We start from the raw sequence: 23,851 nt of genomic DNA, 5'->3' as shown, positions 1-23,851 counted from the left end.
TTTAAAATAGTATCTTCCAGAATTCAAAGGACTGTTCACATTTTAACGGCTTACATGCAAAGTAAAATGATTTCCATTCATATTTTTTTTCCTTAACAACTAACATGGTATCAATATATAAATATCATAATGCCTCAATATAGTGTATTTATCATCCTTATTTCTTTTCTTGCAATCTATGTAAACCTATATATTAGAAACAATTAGTGACATTTGCTTGTGAAAATTAAAAATCAAGTTTTCATTATGTGGTTACAAAAGTGAAAAGTAAGGGTAATGAAAGAAGTGGGAGCAGTAGCTGAAAACTTGAGTGCAGAAAGAAGTAACACAACTGCAAACCTCTGAAGAGTAAGGTCTTCGAAGAACCAAACTCTTTGGATAAAAGAAATCAGATGAGGAAAGCTGTTATAAAACAGAAACAAGAAGGAAAAGTGAAAAAAGGAGATAGGTTCCTAAACATATATATTACAGAGAAGTTACTCCCTTTCCATAAAAATTATCTCCTGGTAATCATTGTGATATTTGGTACATGACAGCAATCCACACCCCAAAAATTGATTATGGGCCATGTTAGAAAGCAATAAACATTCCCCACAGTTTTATACCTATTACTTTATTTCCTGCTTTTTCTGGCATATGTAACTTCTTTGGAAATCTCCCAAGAGGAATGGATATTAAATAATCATTGTTTTTATGGACTCCACCTAAAATCTAACCCAGCAGGAACGCTTGATAATAAGAAGCATGCAGTCCAAGATCTGCTGTAGACAATATGCTGTATAATGTACTGATGACTGATGAAGCTATTTCAACAAGTAATTCTGGTGGTATGTATTTTGATTGTCAGGGGAAATGCAATGAGAACAGTTTTGATTCTCTGCAGCACTATACATTTTTTGGAACTACTGTTTTTCAAGAAATAGAGTTTATACGTTAGATGCAAAACTTCTTTTATGCTGAACCAGACAAGCACTTGTTCATGGGACGGAAAGGAAAGAATGGCTGCAGTTTCCTTGGAAACAGGAAATTTTGCTAAATGGTTTTGAAAGGTCAATAACACTTAACTGAAGAATTATTACCACACCAATAACAACAGATAAACAATCTGGTCCAACAGCATGTTCGGATCTTCAACTTAGAGATGAACTAATCGTACAATAAATGTGTTAGTTTATTAGCATTTATATCCTGCCCACGTCCCAAGATCCAGACAGTTAACAACCATTTAAAAAGAGCCATACTTCTGACTTTACTATTTATCAATAGCTGAATCTTTGTGGCTACTTAAATTAGCCTTACAAATTGTAATGACATCCAAATAGGGTATTTAAGGAATAGATCTATATGCTAGGCATCAACACAGACTCAAAGACGTACACACCCACAAAATGAAGCCAAATGAAGATAATGATGCAAAACTTAAAGGGATATATGTGTGGAACACAAACAACTACTGACAACATCCCATTTAATAGTGCAAATAATGGTTTGTTCATACACATAGCAAGGAAAATAATTTTGCTGATGCCTGTTTTCTTTATGTTCCTTCTCGCAAAAAATCCCATTTTTCCAGTGTACAGTAGCAAAAAATCTTTTAGGAAAATATGGAAAATAAAGTTTGTTCCTTCCTTTAACCAGTGGGAACCTTTTCTGGATCTCATTCATTTCAGGAATAGAACAAAAAATCCAGATACAGATATGATCAGTCAGAATGGAATATATTACCTTGAAACTTTAAAATGATGGAAGTTAATTTATGTATTTATGAAATTTATAAACTTCTGAACTGTATGACAGTGTAAGAGTATAGAAAGGGAAAAATGTCAAAATGACAGGTGAATTAAAGCAATAATAAAATGCACAACATTTTTCTCCAAGGCCTTCTTTGGGACACTGAAATACTATTTTCCTAGAAAGGCAATAAAAGTTTGCCAAAATATAATGCAATGTTACATGACTGTTTTTCAGAAATTCTAAATGCTTTTATTCCTTTTGTTTTCTTCATAGAATCCGAACAACATCCTGTTGTTATACCCACATATGGAAGAATATTCTATCAGTTATGAGTATGCAAGCTTATAAGTATATTGGATTATATTGTCAGTTTATAACATAATCATGATGTCAGTTTATATAATCATCAATGATTCATGATTCCTTTTTCTTTAATGTAATTCAGAATGATAAAATACATAAATTGGCAGAGATTTTATATATTATTCTTATTTTTTGCTGAGATTTATCCTACAGTGATATTAACTTTAAATAAATAAACAGGATCACAAGTTAAGTCTGTAAAAAACATTTCCAATTTCCAAAGAAATCATCATATAAAATTAAATTTTTATTTACAGCACAAAGCCAAACACAAGAAAAAGATCAATAGTACAATTATAAAAAAGAACTTTTAAAATTAGCAAAAAAGTAATATTTTTAAGTGAAACAAATCATCATATAGTTTTTAAAAATTCAGAAAATGCAAATTACTTCTTACCCTTAGCTTTTCATCTCCCTTTGTAGAAAGTTTACAGTCGGGATGCCAAACTGTAGAACCTATTGTAAAAAAGCAAGATAAATCATATTACATTTTATTCAGCTCAGAAGAAATTTGTTTAAAATAGGGACTTTAATACTTCCCACTTTCCTTAACTCTAGAAACTTCTGCAGTAGCTTCTTGACTTGAATCAGCCTCTTTTTTAAAAAAAAGACTTAAATTCTATTTTGTAATATTCTGTTTATGTACAATTAATCACATACTGCAAAATTCCCAGAAGCAAGTACGCAGCACACAGTGCAATGTCAATGCATCAATGTCTCAAACAGTTAACTCGTTAGGCAGATTTACTTTTTCCAGTAAGTCTTCCCAGATTTACTTCCTTCAGCATTGATTCAGCTGGAGAAAATAACTGTCAGAGCACCCTGCTTCAAAATAAAAAGGTACACTGCTTCTCCATTGCTTAGCACCAGAAAGATCAGACTACATAAAATGTTAGTTTTGAATAGACTTTTCAATTATCGAATGTCTTTTTTCTCATGTTCTATTGCCACCTCCATGGATCTATTAGCAGACTAGATGTCCCTTTCCTAGTGCCTTTTTGGAGCACCCTAAATTGGCTCAGAATATTGAAATGTTTTCCTGAGACAGATTTGGAGACCATGGATGCAAGGCAAAAGGAGATGTGGAAAAAAAAGGAAAATCCAGTTCTATGCGCATAACTTAGATTTAGACTCCATTAAGGCAGAAGCCAAGATTCTTATTCAACAGGAAGATGTGACAAAAATTTCCATGTTCTTTTGCGCACAGACAAATCTAATGCAACTATATAGTGAACACACTACCCTGAAACTGAAGTTTCTTTTTTAAACTTCTGGATCATGCAGTTTTGCACTGAATAACATTCTTTAAGAAAAGTTTAAAATTTCAAAACAAACAAACAAACCCTGCATTCTGTTTTTTGTTGCTGATAAATAATGGAAGAGCACTAGAAGAAACTTGTTTTCCTACAGTAAATACCGGTACTTATTTTCAGTTTAAAAGAAAAAAAAAAAGAAAAAGCAAACAAGTTATTCACCTATGTTTAGTTTCAGGAAATTGTTTGTTGATTTATACTTTAACCTTATTTTATTATTTCTGAATAACACACCTGGATAGCTATATGAATTGAAGCAAGGCAATATTTTTATATTTGGTCAGAACCATAAAAAATATGAAAGAAAATCCCAAGAGATTAATTAATGACACTGAAAGCAAAACAGTTCTATTATAACCTCAGTTCAGCCTTGAAGACCCTGTTAACATGTTCTTGGAGGGCAGGTACTGTGACAAAGAAAGTGAGCTTCCGGGTTTCTGGTTTGGGTTTCTTCAGTGACAGACCGAAACCTGCGATCATGCATGGTTTCGATCTGTGCTCGCCACTGGAGCACCCCAATCCGTTGGATTCAGGGCTGAACCCACCCCGTAGAAGTAGTGAAGAGGGGGAGGATTGCTAGCCGAGGGGAGGGGAGCCGCATCTCTCCTCCTTGGCTGGTCTAAACTCCCTTCCCCGAAGGCGGTTGCAGCGGTGGTCAGAAATTGCCACCTCAAAGAAGAACCCGACTAGATAAGATTGTGCAGGAGGAAGACAAAGTGGAAAGCAGGACAGACTGGGCCAAACAACAGAGAACATCTAAGCAAGGTACCCTGAAGTTAAAAGTACTTAGAGGGATATTTCTGAAAGAAGATCTTTAAGCAGCAAAGGAGAGAGAAAAGGAGGTTAAAACCCCCTTTTTAACCTTTATATTGACAATTACAAATGGTATGGAAAGAAATTTATGTTAATCTATTTTGACACTAATAGGCAACTTTAAGCTGAAATCTAAGTGTCAAAAGGGAAATAAATATTTTTTCTTGGTCATTTTAAAGCCCTAAAAAGGAGAAGAGCGGAGGCAAAAGGGTGAAACTTGGAATAATGAAAAAATGTAGTGCCACCTGGAAAAATAAAGAGGATTAACAGTGAAACTTTGAAAAGACTCCCGAGGATACATTGTAACTGAAATCTTATTAAAAGATACAGTAACCCACAGAAAGGAAAAGGAAAGGAAAGAAACAAGAAGGAACAGTCTGGAATCATTTGGTGATTTAAAAAAAAGTTTTCTTTTTCTGTTTTTACTTAAAGTCAATTGGGTGGTTGTTCAAAAGTGTTTAAAATGGCATCATTCCTGGAGGAATTGAAGATGAGTCTTAAAAAACAGAAAGAAGATGCAGAAAGAGGAGGAAGATCCTTTGACATTGTATTTGAATTTTTTGAAATGGAAATCCTGAACTATGAAAAACAAAAGGAAAAGGTCCAAGAGCAAGAAGAAGGGCGGGTCAAAGAAGAAGCCATTTTTAATGATCAAATAATGCAAAGTGAGGTAAAAAGGGGAAAAAGAGTTAAAAGTTTGAAATCAAAGGGAACAGCCAAAAAGAAAAATAGTCTGAAAAAGAAATACAACAGCAAGGAGAAGCAGAAAAGAAAACTACAGAAGGGAAAATTAGAGAGAGAAGGATACTAAAAAAGGGATGAGAAAAAGGGGGAAAGATAGAAAGGGAAAGAACTTATGAGGGACAAAAACAGGAAATAACGAAAAAGGGGAAACGTACTATTTATTTATTTATTTGATTTGTCAATCGCTTACAAGATAATAGGTATGAGTATATACATAGTTATGAATACATGAAATGGGTACATATAAGAAAAATAAAAGAAACAATAGGACAGGGATGGTAGGCACGTTCGTACGCTTATGCACGCCCCCAACAGACCTCTGAGGAAAGGGGTGAGGTCAATAGAAGACAGTCTAAGGTTAAAATTTTGGGGGTTTGGGGAAGAAACTACAGAGTCAGGTAGAGTATTCCAGACATTGACCACTCTGTTGCTGAAGTCGTATTTCCTGCAATCAAGTTTGGTGTGATTAACCTTGAGTTTGTATCTATTGTGAGCTCTTGTGTTGTTATGGTTGAAGCTGAAGTATTTATTGACAGGTAGGACATTGCAATATATGATTTTATATACCATACTTAGATCAGACAGAAGACGGCATAATTCAAGGTTTTCTAGGTCTAGAATTTCAAGTCTGGTGGCATAAGATATTCTGCAACGAGTAGAGGAGTGGAGAACTCTTCTTGTGAAATATTTCTGGACTTTCTCAACTGTGTTAATATCAGATACGTAATGTGGCTTCCAGACTGATGAGCTGTATTTGAGTATTGGTCTAGCAAATGTTTTGTATGCTCTAGTTATTAGTGTAATATTACCAGAGAAAAAGCTACGTAATATTAGGTTAACAACTCTTAATGCCTTTTTGTCTATGTAGTTACAGTGGGCTCTAGCACTTAGGTCATTTGAGATGAGTATTCCAAGATCCTTGATAGAGTTTGGATCATCAACAAGGTCTTGACTATTCTGCCTGTATTTTATTTTCTGATTTTTTTTTGCCATTATGTAGGACAGAGCATTTATTTGTTGAGATTTGAAGTTGCCATTTGTTTGACCATTCTGATACATAGTCAAGATCTTTTCGAAGGGTAGCAGTATTGTCTGTGGTATTGAACAGCTTTACATCATAAGGGAAGAGAACACAGTTGCTCTTAATATGATCACAGAGGTCATTTATGTAGAGTATGAAGAGAGTTGGTCCTAGAACACTGCCTTGGGGGACACCACTATTGACAGGTACAGAATTTCATAGGACACTCCCAATTTTAACCATTGGTTGTCTGTTTGACAGGAATGCTTCTACCCAGTTATGCAGTTTTCCAGAGATACCATAAGATTTTAGTTTTAGGAGTAGTTTGTTGTGTACCACTGAATCAAAGGCTTTACAGAAGTCTATATAGATTGTGTCTATTGCTTTGCCCTGATTGAGTTGTGTAGTCCATATGTTTTTGCAGTGTAAGAGTTGCAGATTACAGAATAGTTCTTTTCCTGAAACCAAATTGTTTAATGGAGAGTAGGTTGTTTGTCTCTAAGTGGAGGATAATGGATTGGTTAATAATTGATTCCACGACTTTACAGGTGACGTAGCATAAGGAGATTGGTCTGTACTTTTCCTCTAGGCTACGGTCTCCCTTTTTGAAGATGGGGATGACCGTGGCTTGTGACCATAGGTTAGGCAAGGAGCTGGTCCTGAAAGATTTTACTAGGATTAAAGGTATTTGCTCAGCTAGAAAACACAGAGACAATGGTTAAATTAAGTTAAAAGTGAGAATTCTGCAAAGGTACAAAAGATAGTGTTGTGACAATAGAATACTATAATGAGTTAGAAATGAAATAAGTAAATAATCTATGAGATAAAACTTTATTGTTCTGTAATTGTATGTTTATTTATAATTAATGCAATAATAAAGAAGGGAGAGAAACATTTCAATTGTTCTCAAAGATTGATAAATATTGAAAAGAAACGTGAAATATTTACAAGGCTCATACCAGTACTAGAATGAATTTGAATAACTATTTTGTTTACTAATGTATGTATGTATGTATGTATGTATGTGTGTATATATATATATATATATATATATATATATATATATATGTACGTGTGTGTGTGTGTGTGTGTGTGTGTGTGTGTGTGTGTGTATATATATATATATATATATATATATATATATATATATATATATATATATATATATATATATAGTTTTTGTTGTGTTTTTAGAATTTTTCTTTTTACATTTTCAAGGGGAAGTACCAAGCGGAGTCTGAATGATGAGATTTACATGATATAAAATAGATATTAGAAATTTGAATGTTATAATTTTTGAATGCACCAATTTAATGTTTAATAAGATTTCATATGATAATAACAATAAGACTTAAAGGTGTCGCACTCCAATTGGCAATCATAGAGGGAATTTTGCTTTTTAAGAATGTTGGAAGAGGACATATGAAATTGCAAACAAGACAGATGAAAGTATAAGTATAAGGAATAAAAAGATATAGAAATTTAGGTAAAAGAAATACAATTGAATAAGAAGAAAATGAAATAAGCATAAAAGAAAATTAAGAGAAGGAAAGGGAGAAATAGTGAGAAGTTGGAAAAAGAGTAATAAGATATGAAGTTGAATACATAAGATGAGTATGCATATGAAATTGTGTCTGTATGGAAATGTGATAACCCAGAACCATGCTGTACTCAAATAAGATGTTTTATTTGTTTTGTTACAACTCAATAAAACTTTATTAAGAAAAAGAAAGAAAGTGAGCTTCCTAGGTCTCATCAGAACTTGCTGTTTAATGGATGGGACCTGGACCATAACAATTTTTTTCCACTTGTACAGGATAAGAAGAAACAATGGAAGTTCTTAAGATAATCTTACCATGAAGGGCTTTACAGGTAATAACCAGTATGTTGACTTGCACCTGGAAGCTGGCGCATGCCCATAATGTTTCTGCATTCAGCATTAACTGCAGCTTCTGTCTATATATGTATATTATCAATATATAATTTCTATACCTTGCAGATACATTTCTTCTCCTTCTGTGAACATTTGGTTGCATCTGCTGCATCGTGCACAACTTGGATGGTAATGTTTGTCCCCTGCCTGCAGAAAAGATAAGTGTGGAAAATAGAATGTGATCTACATTATCTATACAAAAATGGCACAGTTCTAGCTCAAAATCTTATACAAGAGACTACCCTAGCTTAGCCTTTCATGTTATGATTTTTAATGAATTGCACTTTCTAAACCCAACATGCTACACATTTTGAAAAGGCAAGTTTCAGTCCTATCAGTTGGATGAATTAATGTGATGTATACAAATTTGTAATCTCATATTTCTTTCTTCTGCGACTTTTCTTAGGTCGATGGTTTATTTACAGCAATTTTCATTCCCTTTCTCCCCACTTTTTTCTCTCATTGCTATTAATGAATATAATTAAGAACACATTTTTATTTGTAGATAAATGGACCTAGATATTCTATTTACTTTCACCTTTCACTGACTGCTATTGCTTTTGATAGTGGCAAAAGTAGACTAAGAGTTCTGAACTGAAGACGGCAGCCTTTAAAATATCTGTAGACTGCAATTTAGGTTCTGTGTTTTTCTCATACAATTATTTTTGATTGAATTTTAATTTAAACTCTGATTAACTTGGTATTTCTCATTAATGTCTTTATCACATGAATCAAGATATTGTGATACTGTTCTACTTCTGTAACTGCACTAACCAGACAGAATGGAACCTTGCAAAGTTCCAACTTATATCATATAAAATGGTAGTCAGTCTACTGGTCTTTAATACTGTAAATGACCACAACTACTTAATTTTTCATTATTTTAAGATGAATGTATAACTTGTGTATAAATTCCTCTGTACTATGGCATATACTCTTCTGTGTATCAATTAACCCTTCCTCTACAGTACTATGAAATGAAGATAAAAGCTTTAAATGGAACATTGTTTCATATTAATGTACAAAAATAAAGGCTTGATAACTTAGGAATCTATCCGATAAAAAGGAATTGCAGGCTTAATTTTAATGATAAGATGTGACTGTAAATTAAGCTAAAATTTAGCCTCAAATTTGTGTAAGGAGATTTTTCTCTTTACAATGAATAACAGTTAAGATTTACATTCTACTTCTAAGTGACATAAGCATTTCTATGCTTTTTGAACAATTGCACTATTTTAATCTTGGAAACACTGGACAATACTGTGAGAGATGTTTGTCCCTTTGTCTGAGTAAGAGAACATAGTTTTCTAATACTTTTGACCTCATTCTGCGCTTCTTTCCAAGGGAGCTGCCATTGGGATGTAGAAATACACATTATTAGACATCACAAGGGCTACTTGACTGCCAATGGATCTGGAGGAGATGCTAATTACAAACATATCTTTTCTTTTGGCCAAAATAATACATTTTATGGTATTACAACTGAACAGCAGGGTTCACTTCTTCCATTTTAATAATTTCTATCTAACCATTTGAAAAATGATTGCTTTTACTGAAAAATGAAGCTACTTAAGATTGCTTTCTATTTCTTCCACCCATGAAATGGTTTCTTTTTGCACAGCAGTAATTCACTACACTGACACCTGGGTCTACTAATATCTTTGATGATACCCTATTTCTTTATACCTTGCCCTTGTTTTAGTATTCTCTAGCGAGGAGTATATACTCAGAAACAGCTTTATGCTGCTTAGGAGCTTATGACCCTGGAATGTTAATGGAACACTTTATGTAACAGAGACATCAATCGTTAATGGTATGGCTTTACTTCAGCTACCTTCAAAAGCTATAGATAACTCTTTTTTTATTTTCTTCTAGTGCATTTTTTACATGTTACAAGTCTTGATTCTTGGATGGTTATTTTATAATGCAATATCATGTTATAGTACTTCTTAGCCAGGGGTGGGATACTACTGGCATAACAACCAATTCGGTGAGTGCGCGGTTTTGCTGCACATGTGTGCTCAGTACTTGCAAAACAACTTTTCTGCTGCGTGCGCATCCACAGTACTTGCAAAACAACTTCTCCTGCAAGCAATCACCATCTCCTGCTGACGTGCGGCACTCAGCTGTGCTGTGCAAAGCAACTCAGGTAAGAATAAAAGACAGCCTGGAGCCCGTGTGGGTTGGTCAGTGGGCCCAACTGAAGAAAAGATCTTCAGAGAGAACTGATTCAGTGCCAGCTGCTCTTCAGAACTATTGCTTTTATAGAATCGGGCCAAACAGGTAGAACCATCCCTGTTCTTAGCTTGGTAGCACTACTTAAATGTTGTATTTGGAGATGGCATATCATTTGCTTTTGCTTCCCTCTCACTAATTAATACTTGTGTGCTCGTTTTTTGAAATGTGATAGAAAAAATTATACAAGCAATAAGGGCTGGAAGACAAAACTTTGCAAGGACTTCAGCTCCAGAAAACTGGAAGAGACAAAATTCAAAATGCTTTTCTAAAATTTGTAGTCATGTTTTGATCTTGAAATGTTCTCTCTGCAGAGATTTGCTCTATTTCAAAATCAAGTAAAGACTTGACTTGAGTTGACAGAAGGTATGGCTAGCAATAATCCTATTAAGGATTAGGATATACTGTATCTTTTTCTACCAGACCCATTTGCTTTATTTGTATTGTTACAATCTATTAATTAACCCCACTGCTAACAGGGATATTCCAGCAAATTTGATAAGCAATCAAAAAATAATGCTAACAAATGTACTTCTTATTCTGAGCCAATCAACTAGAAAATACTGCAAGTCTTTCGGAACATTCACAAAGTGTCTCCACTTTAAGTTTATGAAAAAATAATGAATTATCATCAGATTCTTTTTAATGGATTGGATAGCCGGAATAACTGAATCTATAAAATGTAGCATGGTATAGTTTAAAAGAACCAAGGCAAATTCTCCTGGTGATTTATATATGCATATCCGAAAAGTAGTTCTAGCATTTATCTTTTCTCCAGAAAAATATGGGAAAAATATGGGAAACCTTTCAATATATAAACATACTGGATTTAATATGTGTCCTGAATAAAATTCAAAAAGAAAAGACTAGATGTTTTATTAGGGAAAGCATCCCAGAATTGACATGTGCTGGGTCTCCTGGCTGGATCTCCAAGATTTTCATATCATCCATTAAGTAAGAAGAGATTATCTGAATCACAGTTGCAGATCATAGTCCAATTTCGATAACAAAGAAAAATAAAATAATCATTTTAAATGGAGGAATAGAATATTTCTGAAATAATGCATTAAACAGGTTATATGGTATTTCAAGAAAAAAATTAAGGATGACAGTAACTTTTTTAAATAAATGCATTAGAAAATATCAACAGTTACAAAAAAAAGATAGCAGTAATATTTTAGATACTGAAAAAGACTTCGATAACTTCAAATAACCTTTTTTATTAGTAGTTTTAAGAAAATGAACTTAGGTGGAGAGTATATATCAATGGCAAATAGTAAAAATTAAAACAAGTAGAACACTTGGCATGAGTTGTTCATTGAGAAAAGGAACCAGGGAAAAGTGCCCACCATATCCCTTATTATTTCTAACTGGTGTAGATATTTTAATAGACAAGATTCATATAGACAAATAAATATTTGGGATTAAAATTTAAGGAGAGAAATGCAAATTGAAATGCTACATGGATACGAAAGTACTAATCATTATGCAACTACAGAGTTCATAAGACAAAATTTTGATGAAATAATAGCCAGATATAAAATTAAGGGGGGGCACACCAAATATAGTAACAAGATATTTCACCCCAAAAGATGACATTTGAATGTCCTACTATATATCATGTTGACATGGTCATCTCCTTCCCCTGTTCTGAAGGTGGTGAGGAAGAATTTATTATTGCAGAACCTGTGTTAATTTCTCTTCATTATTCTATGAGCTTGGTCATTTTTGCTTTCCCCAAAAAAGACACTGAACTGAACACTGTATAATTTCCTTCGAATGCATAATCTTCCTTGCATCCTTTTTGAAAAACTGGTTTCTCACTTGTTACCCTCCAATATCCCAACACTGCGTTTCCTTATAGATTCTTGGTGGCACACCTTTTTCTTTACCTGAGTGACAAAAAATTAATATCAAGTACGTGCTTCTTGCATGTTAAAATGTCAATGCTATGTATGCTTCAGAACAGCCCTATCAGTGTAAAACAGTCTCTCTTTGAAAGAAACCCAGAGGATTAATTTATTATGGAATTATTTAACAAAATAAAAAGAAAAGCAATATTTTTATTTTTCCAATGAAAATTATATTTAGTGTGGCATAAGGTTTAAAAGTAAATACAATGATAACACTAATCAGAAAAAAAACATGTGTTACTGAACTTATGCAAGTAAATTAAAGGGCTCTCAAGTAACAGACCCCCATTGATCTCCTTAATGAATGGGTAGCAGGGACAATTACAGACCTGTTTTCATGTATTCTCCCAGAATTCTCTTCACTGCATAAGCAGCCAGTCAAAACTTCAAAGATGTAGAAATGATAAATACAATAAACACCCCATCTTTATATTTTCATTGTGAGATTGCACATGTCTTTTGGCTTGCTAAGTTTTGTCGTTCAGTCCCTACCCTCTCCCCTGCAGATGGATATGCAGCACTATAAAGATTGTGAGACAGTAACATCTTTTACGCATTTATTAAAACTAAGAGGAAAGTTGAAAATAGCATGATTCTTTCAGAGAAAAGGATAGGATAAAAGTGATAGGCAAGAGCAAGAGAAAAAAAAAATCTTTAACATATTTGTAGAATTCTTTAGCAAGTGATTCCAAATTTTTCATTTCTCCCAACCTTTAAAAAAAGACAGTACTGACATCAATTTCTCTTTGCCTTGAAGAAGTAATTAACCGCTTATAAATTATTTTCTTAAAGAGGGATCTTAAAAGATTACATGGCAAAATGGGTTGATAGCAAATGCAGTATGATACTTTCCAGGACAATTCAATATTCATTACATCATATTCCCTGATTATGTTTTCCATGATGTAATAATGAGGGGCAAACTCAGCTATTCTAGTTAGCATTATAGCCTTTTTCTGAAGACTTTACATACTTTTCTGATATTTCACTATTCCTTTGGTTCCCCTTTCAGAGCTTTTCTTTTAGGTAATCAGCGAAGCATTTAAAAGTAAATACATAAACTATAAAATATATCAGTTTAAAATTTATGACACGAAAGATAAACAGTAGTTTTAAAGGAGCTGACCGCAATATGCTTCACCTTTGCCCATGTCAAAATACTAATTTGTTCTACCCAATATGCAAGCAGTTCTGGTTTAATGGCCCTAATTGAGACTGGTAACTCTGATGCTAAACTAAGCAAGCCACTAAGTGGACATCACATGACTGAGACTATACTTCCCAGGTAGAAAGTCAGTTTCACATTTTAGATTTTCATTGCCTCCCAACCACTTCTTTCCTTTAGAGTGTAGGAGTGCCTGCTTTGCTGTTTTGTACAAACAAAGCAATGCAACTGTAAAGCAGTCTAGGGCTGGGAGCCATAGGCATGCTAAACAAACATCTAACTCTCTTGAAACTTTTACTTTCCAATCTTTCCAATCTCTTTGCAAGGTGGGGTAAAGCAAGCAATTTCTGTAGGGAATCTCTGCTTTGCCTGACCATTACCTGTCCTCACAAAGCAGGGAGGTTGGAGAGAATCAGATATCAAGAGAGTAAGATGTCTGCTCTTTCTCATATTAAAAGCTATGCAATCATATTAGCAGCAGAAGTTTCAAGTAAAGGGAAGGTTGCTTACAGAAATTGTTTGCATTTCCTCCTCCTCCTCCTTGATTGTGAGAACAATCAACCAATGGAACACCTTGCCCTCAGAAGTTGTGGGAGTGCCATCACTTGAGACTTTCAAGAAGAGATTGGACTGCCATTTGTCAGAAATGGTATAGGGTCTCCCACTTGGGGGGGGGGGGTGGACTAGATGACCTACAAGGTCCCTTCCAACTCTGATTATCTGTTAATCTGTTAATCATCCTCCTCCTCCTCCTCCTCCTCCTCCTCCTCCTCCACCACCACCACCACCACCACCACCACCACCACCTCCACAGAACAGAAAAAATGGAGAAGAGATTCAATAGAATACTGTAAGCTGTTTTAATAGCACACCCATACCTCCCAGCCCTGGCTGGCTGGTATGATTAGATTGCTTTTGATGCATGCAAGATTCTCCTGCATGCATTATTCTCCTGAAATCCCTTCCCCTCAATCTTTCTGCTCTGAAAAAGGTGTGGGGGGGGGGGAAGAAAACCACAAGATAGCATATTGACAGTAATGGTGATCATGTAACTGAGGAATGCTGAAAAGGTCATAAATGATGACAAATTGGGTATAAAGTTATTTTTCAGCATTGTTGTAACTTCAAATATTCACTGAATTAGTGGTCAATAAGTAAGAACTACTGACATTTTCTAACCAAGTTGCAGATTAAGGCTGCACATTAGGCTATGCAGTACTTTGTACTAAATAAAGGAGAATATTTGTAGTTCAGGGTTCAAATGAAGTGTCCTTGGTACTTTCTGACTTTGGTTGTTTTCTAGCAGACAGTTCATTATCCAAACTAGGTAACATCATAAGTGCTAGTGATCATGACTAACACTGATGTTACCTAGCTTGGGTAATGACATGTTTGCAAGAAAACAACCAAGCTCAGAGAGTACCAAGGACCTTTAATTTTGGATCCAGTTTCTGAAAAGTACATTGGAATGTACAAAGGAAGGATCTGTCTGCAACATTTTAAAACAGCTATAACTTTCTTCTGGATTATCATACTTTGCAGAGATTGAATCCAAATACCACACATCCATGCTAAAAAACCAAATCCTAATAATCAGGACTAGGGCTAAAATAAACACACATGTATAATGAATAATTATCTACTAGTCCAATTCGAAAGAAGAGAGGAGGGAAGAGGGAGGGAGGGAGGGAGCGAAGGAAGGAAGGAAGGAAGATAGGTGTGATGACCGAGGGCATAAGGCAACACAGTCAGATAATTGGTATGAGTCCCTTTATTAGCTCCAACTTTGCCCCCAGTGTCCTGGTTACCTTCTGGCTAGAGAAAAAACTGTCCCAGGAACAGCCTTTGGCTGCAGAAAATGAAATCTAAAACATGGTCAACAAAAACTGTAACTATATGTCCAAACAAGGAAAAATAAGGTAATTAGCAGGACAAGAGAAGGAATTCCAGATGTGAAGGCACAGCAATAACTCAACACAGTTGGGAGGATGCCAGGAACGCAGATAACCAAAGTACACACAAGATAAACTCACATTTGTTCCCAACAGATGCTGCACTCAGCATGCATTTCTTTTAAACTCACTTGTAAGCCATGCAACCCATGTTGCTCTCTCCTCCATTCCTCCCTACATGGCCTAGGATGAAGAGAAGCTGGGCCTGAGTTTTCCTCCTCCTTCTCCCTTGTTCTACCTCTTCCCTGCTCTGCCGAGTTGGACTTTGCCCTTCCCCAGTTTCCTCCACAGCCAACGGAGCCACACTCCCACTCCCTGTCAGCTGTTCATCTTCCTCCTTGGATTCAGATTCCAACAGGGACATGACAGAGGGAAGGAATAAAACTACTATGCTAAAACTATTTGGAGTAGGAAGAAAAGGTATTTGGAAGTATACTTATTGTTTATCAGGAAACCTGACCAATATTTTTGAACAACCAGTCTAACATCAGAAAATCAGAGTCTGGTGTAGCGTTTAGAAACCACACATCAGGCTGGAAACTAGGAGACTTTGAGTTCTAGTTCTCGCCTTGGACATAGAAGTCAGGTGGGTGACTTTGGGCCAGCATTCTCTCTCTAGCGCAATCCATCTTACAGGGTCATTGTAGTAGAGAAAATAGAAGAAGGCAGTATTATGTACTTCAAAGTCTTGAGTTACTTATAAAATAATAAGATTGGCTAAAAACCTAATAAATAAATAAATCTCAGAAGAGCTCACATAGAAAATCTTTTCTGTCTCCTTAAATGCTACAGTCACAAGCTTCTACAAAAATATTATCTCAGTTTCATATAATGTATGCTTCAAGATTCTGCTTCAATGTCCTCTATTGGTGCTCATTAGCAATGTGCAAATGTGTTGGTTGATGTTGATAGAAATCAGGCCACAGACTGGTACCCAAATCCCTGTCCCAAAGCTTTTGCGGATCGTTTTTCAAAATCTTGTATTTGAAATTTGGTCAAGCATGAAATCTTGAAATCTTTGTACAACTGAAAAATATCTGTAGACATGCTCCTGGAATCACACAATTTTATCAAAAGCAAAAACTTTAATCAGTATTTATATATAGATAGCATAATGCTTATTAGAGATAATTACTTTTCTCAAAACATTTATATCCTACTTCTCTTTAAGAATAGTGCATAATTAATTATAATAGAATGAAAAACAACAACAAACCTACCTCTTTTAAAAGAACATTTTTGTAAACTAATTCATAAATCTGGACATACATTATCAGATCCTAATGATTAAAAGTAGGCTGTTATCTATCTCAATATTCATTCTGTGTATTGATTGTGCATGTGTGTGCATGAACACGTCATCAGTTTTAGGTTAAAAATATCTCTTTCACCGAAGTATGAATTATAATTACTTTCTGATTTTCTATATGTTTACTTAAAGTAAGTACATAGGCTTTAATATTTCTCCCACATTGATGTATTTTTTTTTTTTAATTTCTCCATAAATATATTCATGGTTGCTTCTATGTAAACTAAATAGTGAAACATTTGCCCATGTGTCATATTTTTTAAGATGAATAGAAATAGCATTGGTTAATGAGAAATCTTAAAAGATTTAACACATACACAAACACACTTTATTTGTTCCTTGCATGGCATCTATACTTCTCAAGACAAGAAGTCACACCAAATTCATATATCATACATGTATTTTGTTCTAGTTATTTATTTGCTATATGGTAACAACAGTTGGATCAGTCATCCCAACTTTCCTTCCCTCATTTGTCTCTTCCTTTAAAGTTGCACGCTTTATTTAAATAATTGTAATGCTGCATATTCAACAATTCTCTCAGGAAAATTAATTTACCTTCTGCTAAGACTTCTTTGATATGTTTTAAAACTTCATCATTCAAGGAGCTGCATCTTCCATTTCTCTCTGACTCCCTTAAATAACTGTGAGAGTCATCTTGCTGACATGAAATAACTTCCAGATCATTTTATCACAGTGAAAACTCTGGCAATATTGTTCCTAATCCAAAGCACAGCACTCTCTTCACAATTCTGTAGTTGGTCCTGAACAGTCATTCACAGGGCAGAAACAGAGAGATTTTTCGAGCTTTTCGGTTGAAGCTAGCAATAAATGGACCAATCCATTATGGAAAAAAGAAAAGGGGATGTTTATTGCTTAAGGTGAGGCAGTACCATTTGTCTACATTTATGTAACATGTAGTAATTTTAGTAGAATTGTTCAGAATGTTGCTCCTGAATGTTCCCGCTGAATCTAGAATCTTCGGGATTAGGGCTTCCTTCTAGTACCAAGCAAAGCAAAGGATCAATTCTTCTCAAAGAAGCAGATATTCAATTAACTGTACTTTGTATGTTGAGTTGATATGTGTTACACCTAAATCTAAATCCCTTCTGTTCACATTCAAGAGTCCTTACATTTATAACTGACTTTTTAAAAATTGCATTTAATTCAATTATCTTGATAAGATTCCTATCAAGCTACACTGCAACTTTATGTGAACAGAACATTTAACTGCAAATATCTATTTAATGTAGTCCTCTATGTATACTGTGTATACTATGTTTACTGTGTATATATAATTTGGGTCATTACAACTTATGTTGGAAAACAACTTGAAATCAGGGAGAACTTTGTATGATGTATTTATTTTTATTGTTTAATGCATTCAATTTTCTCTGGCAAATATTTAGCTCATTACTAAATCTATTTTTCATTACTAAAGCTGCAATCTAAGTGGGTTAGCAACTAGGTTGAGTTAATTGTAATTTCAGATTCGGCAGCTTAATTCTTTTTCAGTGAGACTCTATTCCTTAAGGGAAAAAAATACTGATATAATTCTAATTAAGCAAATTCTAGTGGGAAAAATAGACAGATATAAATGTAGCATGTAACACCTGTCAAGTATCTTTCTTGAACTGAAAACAAGCGATATAATTTCCCATGTGGTCTTAAATTCAAAGCTACTAAAGGAATCGGATACAGAATTCACTGATTACAATTACCATAGTGGCTCTAATAACAGTTTTGCACATACTGTAATGTTGTCATTTGAACTCTTGCTCCCCAAGGATGTCCATACTATCTCTGATGGACAATAAGTTAAGTGCTATAATTGCACTTAACAATGAACTTAAGTACTACCATCAGTGACCTCCTGGACAGTATTACTTGGCCTGTTGTGTGGATGCTTGTGTGGCGGGGAATTTTGGCGGGTGGGGAGGTGTTTGGGAACAATGACAGTTGCAATGGCTTGGGTCTGGATTCTTCAAAATGATAATAGGCATAATTAAGACTGGCAACTCTATAACTCCTTGTTCTCATCCACACACAAAACAGAAATCCAACCTTGCACAAGATAATCTACCTGTTGCACAAAGTTAGACTGATACATCAATGTTCTTTTTTGGCAAACAAATGGGTGTTCAGAAAATTTTTACTTCCCAAATTGTCAGAATATGAGTCAGAAATAAATGTTGCTATATACCTTAAAATAAATATTCTCTCTCTCTCTCTCTCTGATGTATGTGTGATGTGTGGAACATTTTAATAAGCATTTCTCAATTTTCAAAAATGTTCCATTCACTATGATGTTTGACTGACTTGAATAAGGGTATTTTTTAAAATCAAATTTCCCTCTATGATTCATTGCCCAAATACTTATCTCTTTTTGCACAAAAAACAAAAACTATTTACTGATGGCAGCTGCTTCCTGACCATTTTTATAATGAAACAATGTTCTAGATAAACAAATCAGAATGTGAGCATCCTAGAGGCCCAGTATTACAATAAAATGAACTCAAGACATCAGTTCCACTCCCAGGAAAAAAAGATTTGTTCCAAAACATCTTATTTCAACTTGAGATCCCACATTCAGCCAAAATTGATCCACACCCTTTGTATTTATCTTTATAATTCCTTACAAAATTAGAAGTCTTTATAAAAGACTTGGATCCAAATAAAGTAAGAAGTGACTCTTCCAAATTTCCAGTTGTCATAGGGCAGTATTTTCCAATATATCAAAAAAGGAGAGACAATTTTTAATGGTGGCCCTTTGACTGGGGAATGCATTCCCAATAGAAACACAATTGGCTTTTTTTTCAAGTTCAGGTAGTTTAAACTAGTTTATTTCCATTGATTGATTTATATTTTCTGCCTTCTTTCACTGTAATTTAAATATCATACACTGTTTTTGTCATTTTAAAATATTTTGCTAAACATTTAGAATTTATTAAATATATGTTCAATTAAGTATTAAGAGTCGATAAGTTTAAAAATGCAAATTACTTTAGCTGCCTTCCTCTACTTCTCAAAACAAAATTGTACATTTTCTGAAGTATTATATCATGCTTCTATTATCTTTAAAACTACTGTTATGAAAAAGAATTGGGGTTCAAAATCTAGTTACTTACAGCCTTTGTCCATACAATCACTTCCTTACAAAATCTGGTGCTGCCCTCTGGTGCTTACTTTCTACTATTATAGTGCTCCTTACTATAAGTGACTGTAAGTGGCTAAGACGCTGAGCTTGTTGATCAGAAAGGTCGGCAGTTCAGCGGTTTGAATCCCTAACACCACGTAACAGAGTGAGCTCCCATTACTTGTCCCAGCTACTGCCAACCTAGCAGTTCAAAGCATGTAAAAATGCAAGTAGAAAAATAGGGACCACTTTGGTGGGAAGATAACAACGTTCCGTGTGCCTTCGGTGTTTAGTCATGATGGCCACATGACCACGGATATGTCTTTGGACAGCACTGGATCTTTGGTTTTGTAACGAAGATGAACACTGCTCCCTAGATCAGGAAACAATTAGCACGTATGTGCAAGGGGAACCTTTACCTTTACTATAAGTGAAGTGAAATACTGTATGTTTACAACATATATGTAAATCTTACTATGGTGTATTGAATAAAATATACTGAGGAAACTGTTAAAAAGTACACAAAGATGGACAAACATTTAAAATAATAGTAGCCAAAATTTGAAAATATTCAAACATCATAAATGTCAAAAATATCTCCATTTTGCTGTAGTAATGCTTCATTTTTAAATTAATGGTGAAGATTAGAGGAACAGGAATAAAGGCTGGATTGCACTATACAACAGTCTTCCCTCCCTCTCCTTTATACTGAAAGTTAAGTGTACTTGTGTAGTGGTTGCTTTTGTTAACCTTTAAATTTTACTATATATTTTTGTATCACATAATTCAACCTTACCATGAAAAGCTGGAGTATTTATATTCAGATGACAACTACAAGTTAATAAAGAGTTATTTCATTGTTATCTTGAGTTGTCAAGATTCTTATAGGCTATATATATAAGATAAAATATGCCAAAGATATCTTCACTGTGTAAAGGCCTTGCTGCTCATTGCTTCTGATGTCAAACAACATGTAGATTTTTTTTTTCAAAACATGAAGTCTGATCATAGTCTATTTGCATAAAATAATATGTATCTTTTGTTCCTGTATAACATAAAATACACATCAATAAATGCACACATATACATACGTTTATGTATATAACAAACAACTGCACATAAAGTTACATATTACTTACTTCTAGAACCTTCCCAGTGATGAATTGGTGGCATGCTTCACATTTGACCCCAAAGAGAACTTGATAGTCCTTTTCACAGTAAGGGGCGCCATCTCTGAATGTAATCCACAAAATAGAAATTAGCTTCACTAACACTACATACAATACACATTATTTTACATCCATTCCCTTGGATGTCCTCATATTTTTGGTTGAACACAAGGAAGGCATTATGGTACACAGCTTGTCAGATTTCTCATCAGCCATGTCTCACCCTACACTTATTACCTTTCAACATAAATACATTTTTGACAGTCAGAGAATGTAAACATTAATGGTTGAATTGTGGCAAACAAAATCCAGGTTTAAATTTCTCTTCAGCTAGCAAACTCATTAAGTAGCTATCTCTTGGCCTAATTTAGCCCCAAAGAACATTGTAATAACAACATGACAAATCAAGTAAGCATATACCTCTGACATGTTGTTCTCAGCATTCTGAGAACATCTTACATGTTCTGATGTGATGTCACATGGGAGATAACAAGTGTTTTTTCTGTCTCCACGGTTCAAATGATGCTTCCTTTAAAGCAGGGCTGTCAAATCCCTGGTTGTGGACTGAATGCATCATGAGCTGGACACACCCATGCCCAGTTTAGTGAAGGGGAAAAAAAGTCCTGATACATCACATGACACCGCCATGCCGACATGAATCTGACACCCTTGTTTTAAAGGAATAAATTCTGCAGGGCAGAAAAATTATTCACACCTGAATAAAGAGCAGATATTTTGAGTCCTCTTCATGTAAAGGATTTAAATGCCAGTTATTTAAAAACCCTGTTAAACAATTTAATTTCTATGTAGACTTACTTGCTGATGTATTCTCCAGTTAGAACCTTCGCACAGGCCTTGCACTTGAAGCACCCAAGATGCCATTGCTTGTCCAAAGCAAGTAAGGCTTGTCCATTCTTTATATCTCTTCCACAGCCTGCACAATCTGAAAGAAATCAAGACACATACACCAGGTTACTCAATTTTACTGATCCATATGTACTTACTCCCAAGTTAGCCCACCTGCCATCATTTTAAAACAGCTCAATAAAAGAAGCTTTCTGAATTACAGAAATTTTCATAGATATATTTATTTATATACATATATATCTATATACATACACAATATACAAATACAATATATACATTTGTCTGTGTGGTGTGGTGGGGATGTTCTTACAGAAGGGGCCTCCATGAAATGCAACTCAGTTTTCTATCACCTTTGCCTAATGATGATTATAACTGTATATGCTGGTTTAGCAATAATATTTATTTATTTTCATTTTCCATATAATTTCTGCATTTTGCTTTTCTGCATTTTAATTTTAATTTTTCATATAATTTCTATAAATAAATATATCTTCCCAGGAGGTTGACAATCCTATTTTCCCTCTTTCTCTCTCTACTAATTTATTCTTCTTTATGTACATGTATACATCTGAATTAGACTGCATTGTTTCTCGTCATATAATATATGTCGATATATGCATAATTTTGTATGTCTGTTTATTTATTTTGTCATGTTTATGTAGCAAATATTGGAGGTGATGACCCTTTAAGAGCTTTATGCAACCAAGTTTCATTTTAATGTATGCTGGTTAGTGTACACTCAAAGTGATGTTCTGACCCAGCTCGCCAAACACAACAAATCCTCTGACATGAACTCAAAAGACTCCATTTTCAGGAATGCCGGCAGCCCCAGCAAAAAGTTTCTCTTGCAGGCAAACAAGTTTATCTGGCAGGAAGATTAATAATTGTCTGCCACACCTATTCATCTCTAGCCCCTGCCTTTTATTCCTAGAGCTATGTTGCGGCCTCGCTAGCAGTGGTGGCTCTTCCTTTCCCAGGATAGGCCTAAGGCTTTCCAGTGCTCTCCCTTTCTCTGCCTTCTGTGCAGCCTCACATCAGGCACTGGACCCAGCTGTTCCTCCTCTTCTTCATCAACCTGGGGCTGTTGACTCCCCATCTGAGGGCTGACAGCTCCGCCCCCCCTCTCTCTGTGTATGTGTGTGTGTGTGTGTGTGTGTGTGTGTGTGTGTGTGTGTGTCTGCCAGCTCCATTCCCTCTTCCCCCTCAGAGCTCCCAAATTGTCCTGGTGCTGACTCTGGCTCCCACGCCGCCTCCTCCTTCTCTGATTTGGCTGCTTGAGGGACCGGTGGCCGACAGGCCATAAATGACAATAAAGTTATTCTATGTCTATGTCTAATTGATCTTTACACATTATCACATTTCAATCCTCTAGATGGCAGCAACATTTTAAACATTTGTATAAAAATAAGAGGAAAACATTAAAACTACACAACATTTTATCATGATAGAATTGTGATATTAAACAGTTTCCTTAAATAGATTCCAAGGGACTTCCTTTTCAATTTCAAAGCATTTCTTTTCCTCACGAATGAAGACAATTTCTCTATTTCTTTTCCTATCTAATTAAAATAAGTGACCAGGAAAGTCAAAGTAAACTAAAAATGTAAATGTATTACCTTTTATTATTTTGTTTTTTTAATTGTTTGCTTATTGAACTGAGTTTTCTTGGAGGTTTCCCATACAATCACCAGGCTCAACTCTGGATAGATTTGAAAGTTGGCTAGATACCTTGATGAGATACTCCATTAAAAAAAAATCTAATAATGGATCCAGAGCATAATGTTTAGAGCAAATGCACCAATATCAATGGGAATTAAATTTAGAAAACCAGTGTGGTATAATGGCTGAGCGCCAGGCTAGAAACCAGATGATTTGTGAGTTCTACTCCCACCTTAGGCACAAAGCAAACTGGGTGATCTTGGACTGGTCACTCTCACATTACCATAGGGAGCAGGCAATGGCAAGCCTCTTATGAAATCTTTCTCTCCCCCCCTCTCTCTCACACACACACCACCTTGTCTCAGTGAATTCATTAAGTCTAATTCTAAGCATAAATGTTTCTGAATTTAATCCAATCAAATTATGACAATGAATGTTGCATTAGATCTTGGATATGTCAGTTTTTCCATCTTGTTACATGCCATCTCCCATAATACCTGCCTATTGGCTATTTTGCCTGCCAAT

At 34.8% G+C, this 23,851-nt stretch overlaps 1 protein-coding gene across 40 annotated transcripts in view; it reads right to left on the bottom strand.

Annotated features, from left to right (window-relative positions):
* Nucleotides 1–23,851, bottom strand: part of ABLIM1 (actin binding LIM protein 1) — a 200,855-nt gene that overhangs the window by 55,906 nt on the left and 121,098 nt on the right. For 39 of the 40 annotated variants that reach the window (XR_015743487.1, XR_015743484.1, XR_015743486.1 and 36 more), the window contains exons 5-8: nucleotides 21,617–21,743; nucleotides 20,771–20,864; nucleotides 7,981–8,068; nucleotides 2,495–2,553 (exon numbers count right to left, since the gene is read on the bottom strand). Coding sequence is in view for 36 of the 40 variants with exons in the window: in XM_087932695.1 (XP_087788821.1) it covers nucleotides 2,495–2,553; nucleotides 7,981–8,068; nucleotides 20,771–20,864; nucleotides 21,617–21,743 (368 nt within the window). In the remaining 4 variants the exon portion in view is untranslated. Of the gene's footprint in view, nucleotides 1–2,494; nucleotides 2,554–7,980; nucleotides 8,069–17,053; nucleotides 17,293–20,770; nucleotides 20,865–21,616; nucleotides 21,744–23,851 lie in introns of those variants that run through there. The other variant, XM_087932703.1, reaches the window with a different exon arrangement.

The sequence above is a fragment of the Pseudonaja textilis genome, chromosome 4 (genome assembly GCF_049901715.1).
Source record: "Pseudonaja textilis isolate UNSWEBS1 chromosome 4, rPseTex1.2, whole genome shotgun sequence".
NCBI classification, from domain to species: Eukaryota; Metazoa; Chordata; class Lepidosauria; order Squamata; family Elapidae; genus Pseudonaja; species Pseudonaja textilis.
The sequence above is the reverse complement of the archived record's forward strand: the minus strand, read 5'-3'. Positions and strand labels throughout refer to the sequence as shown.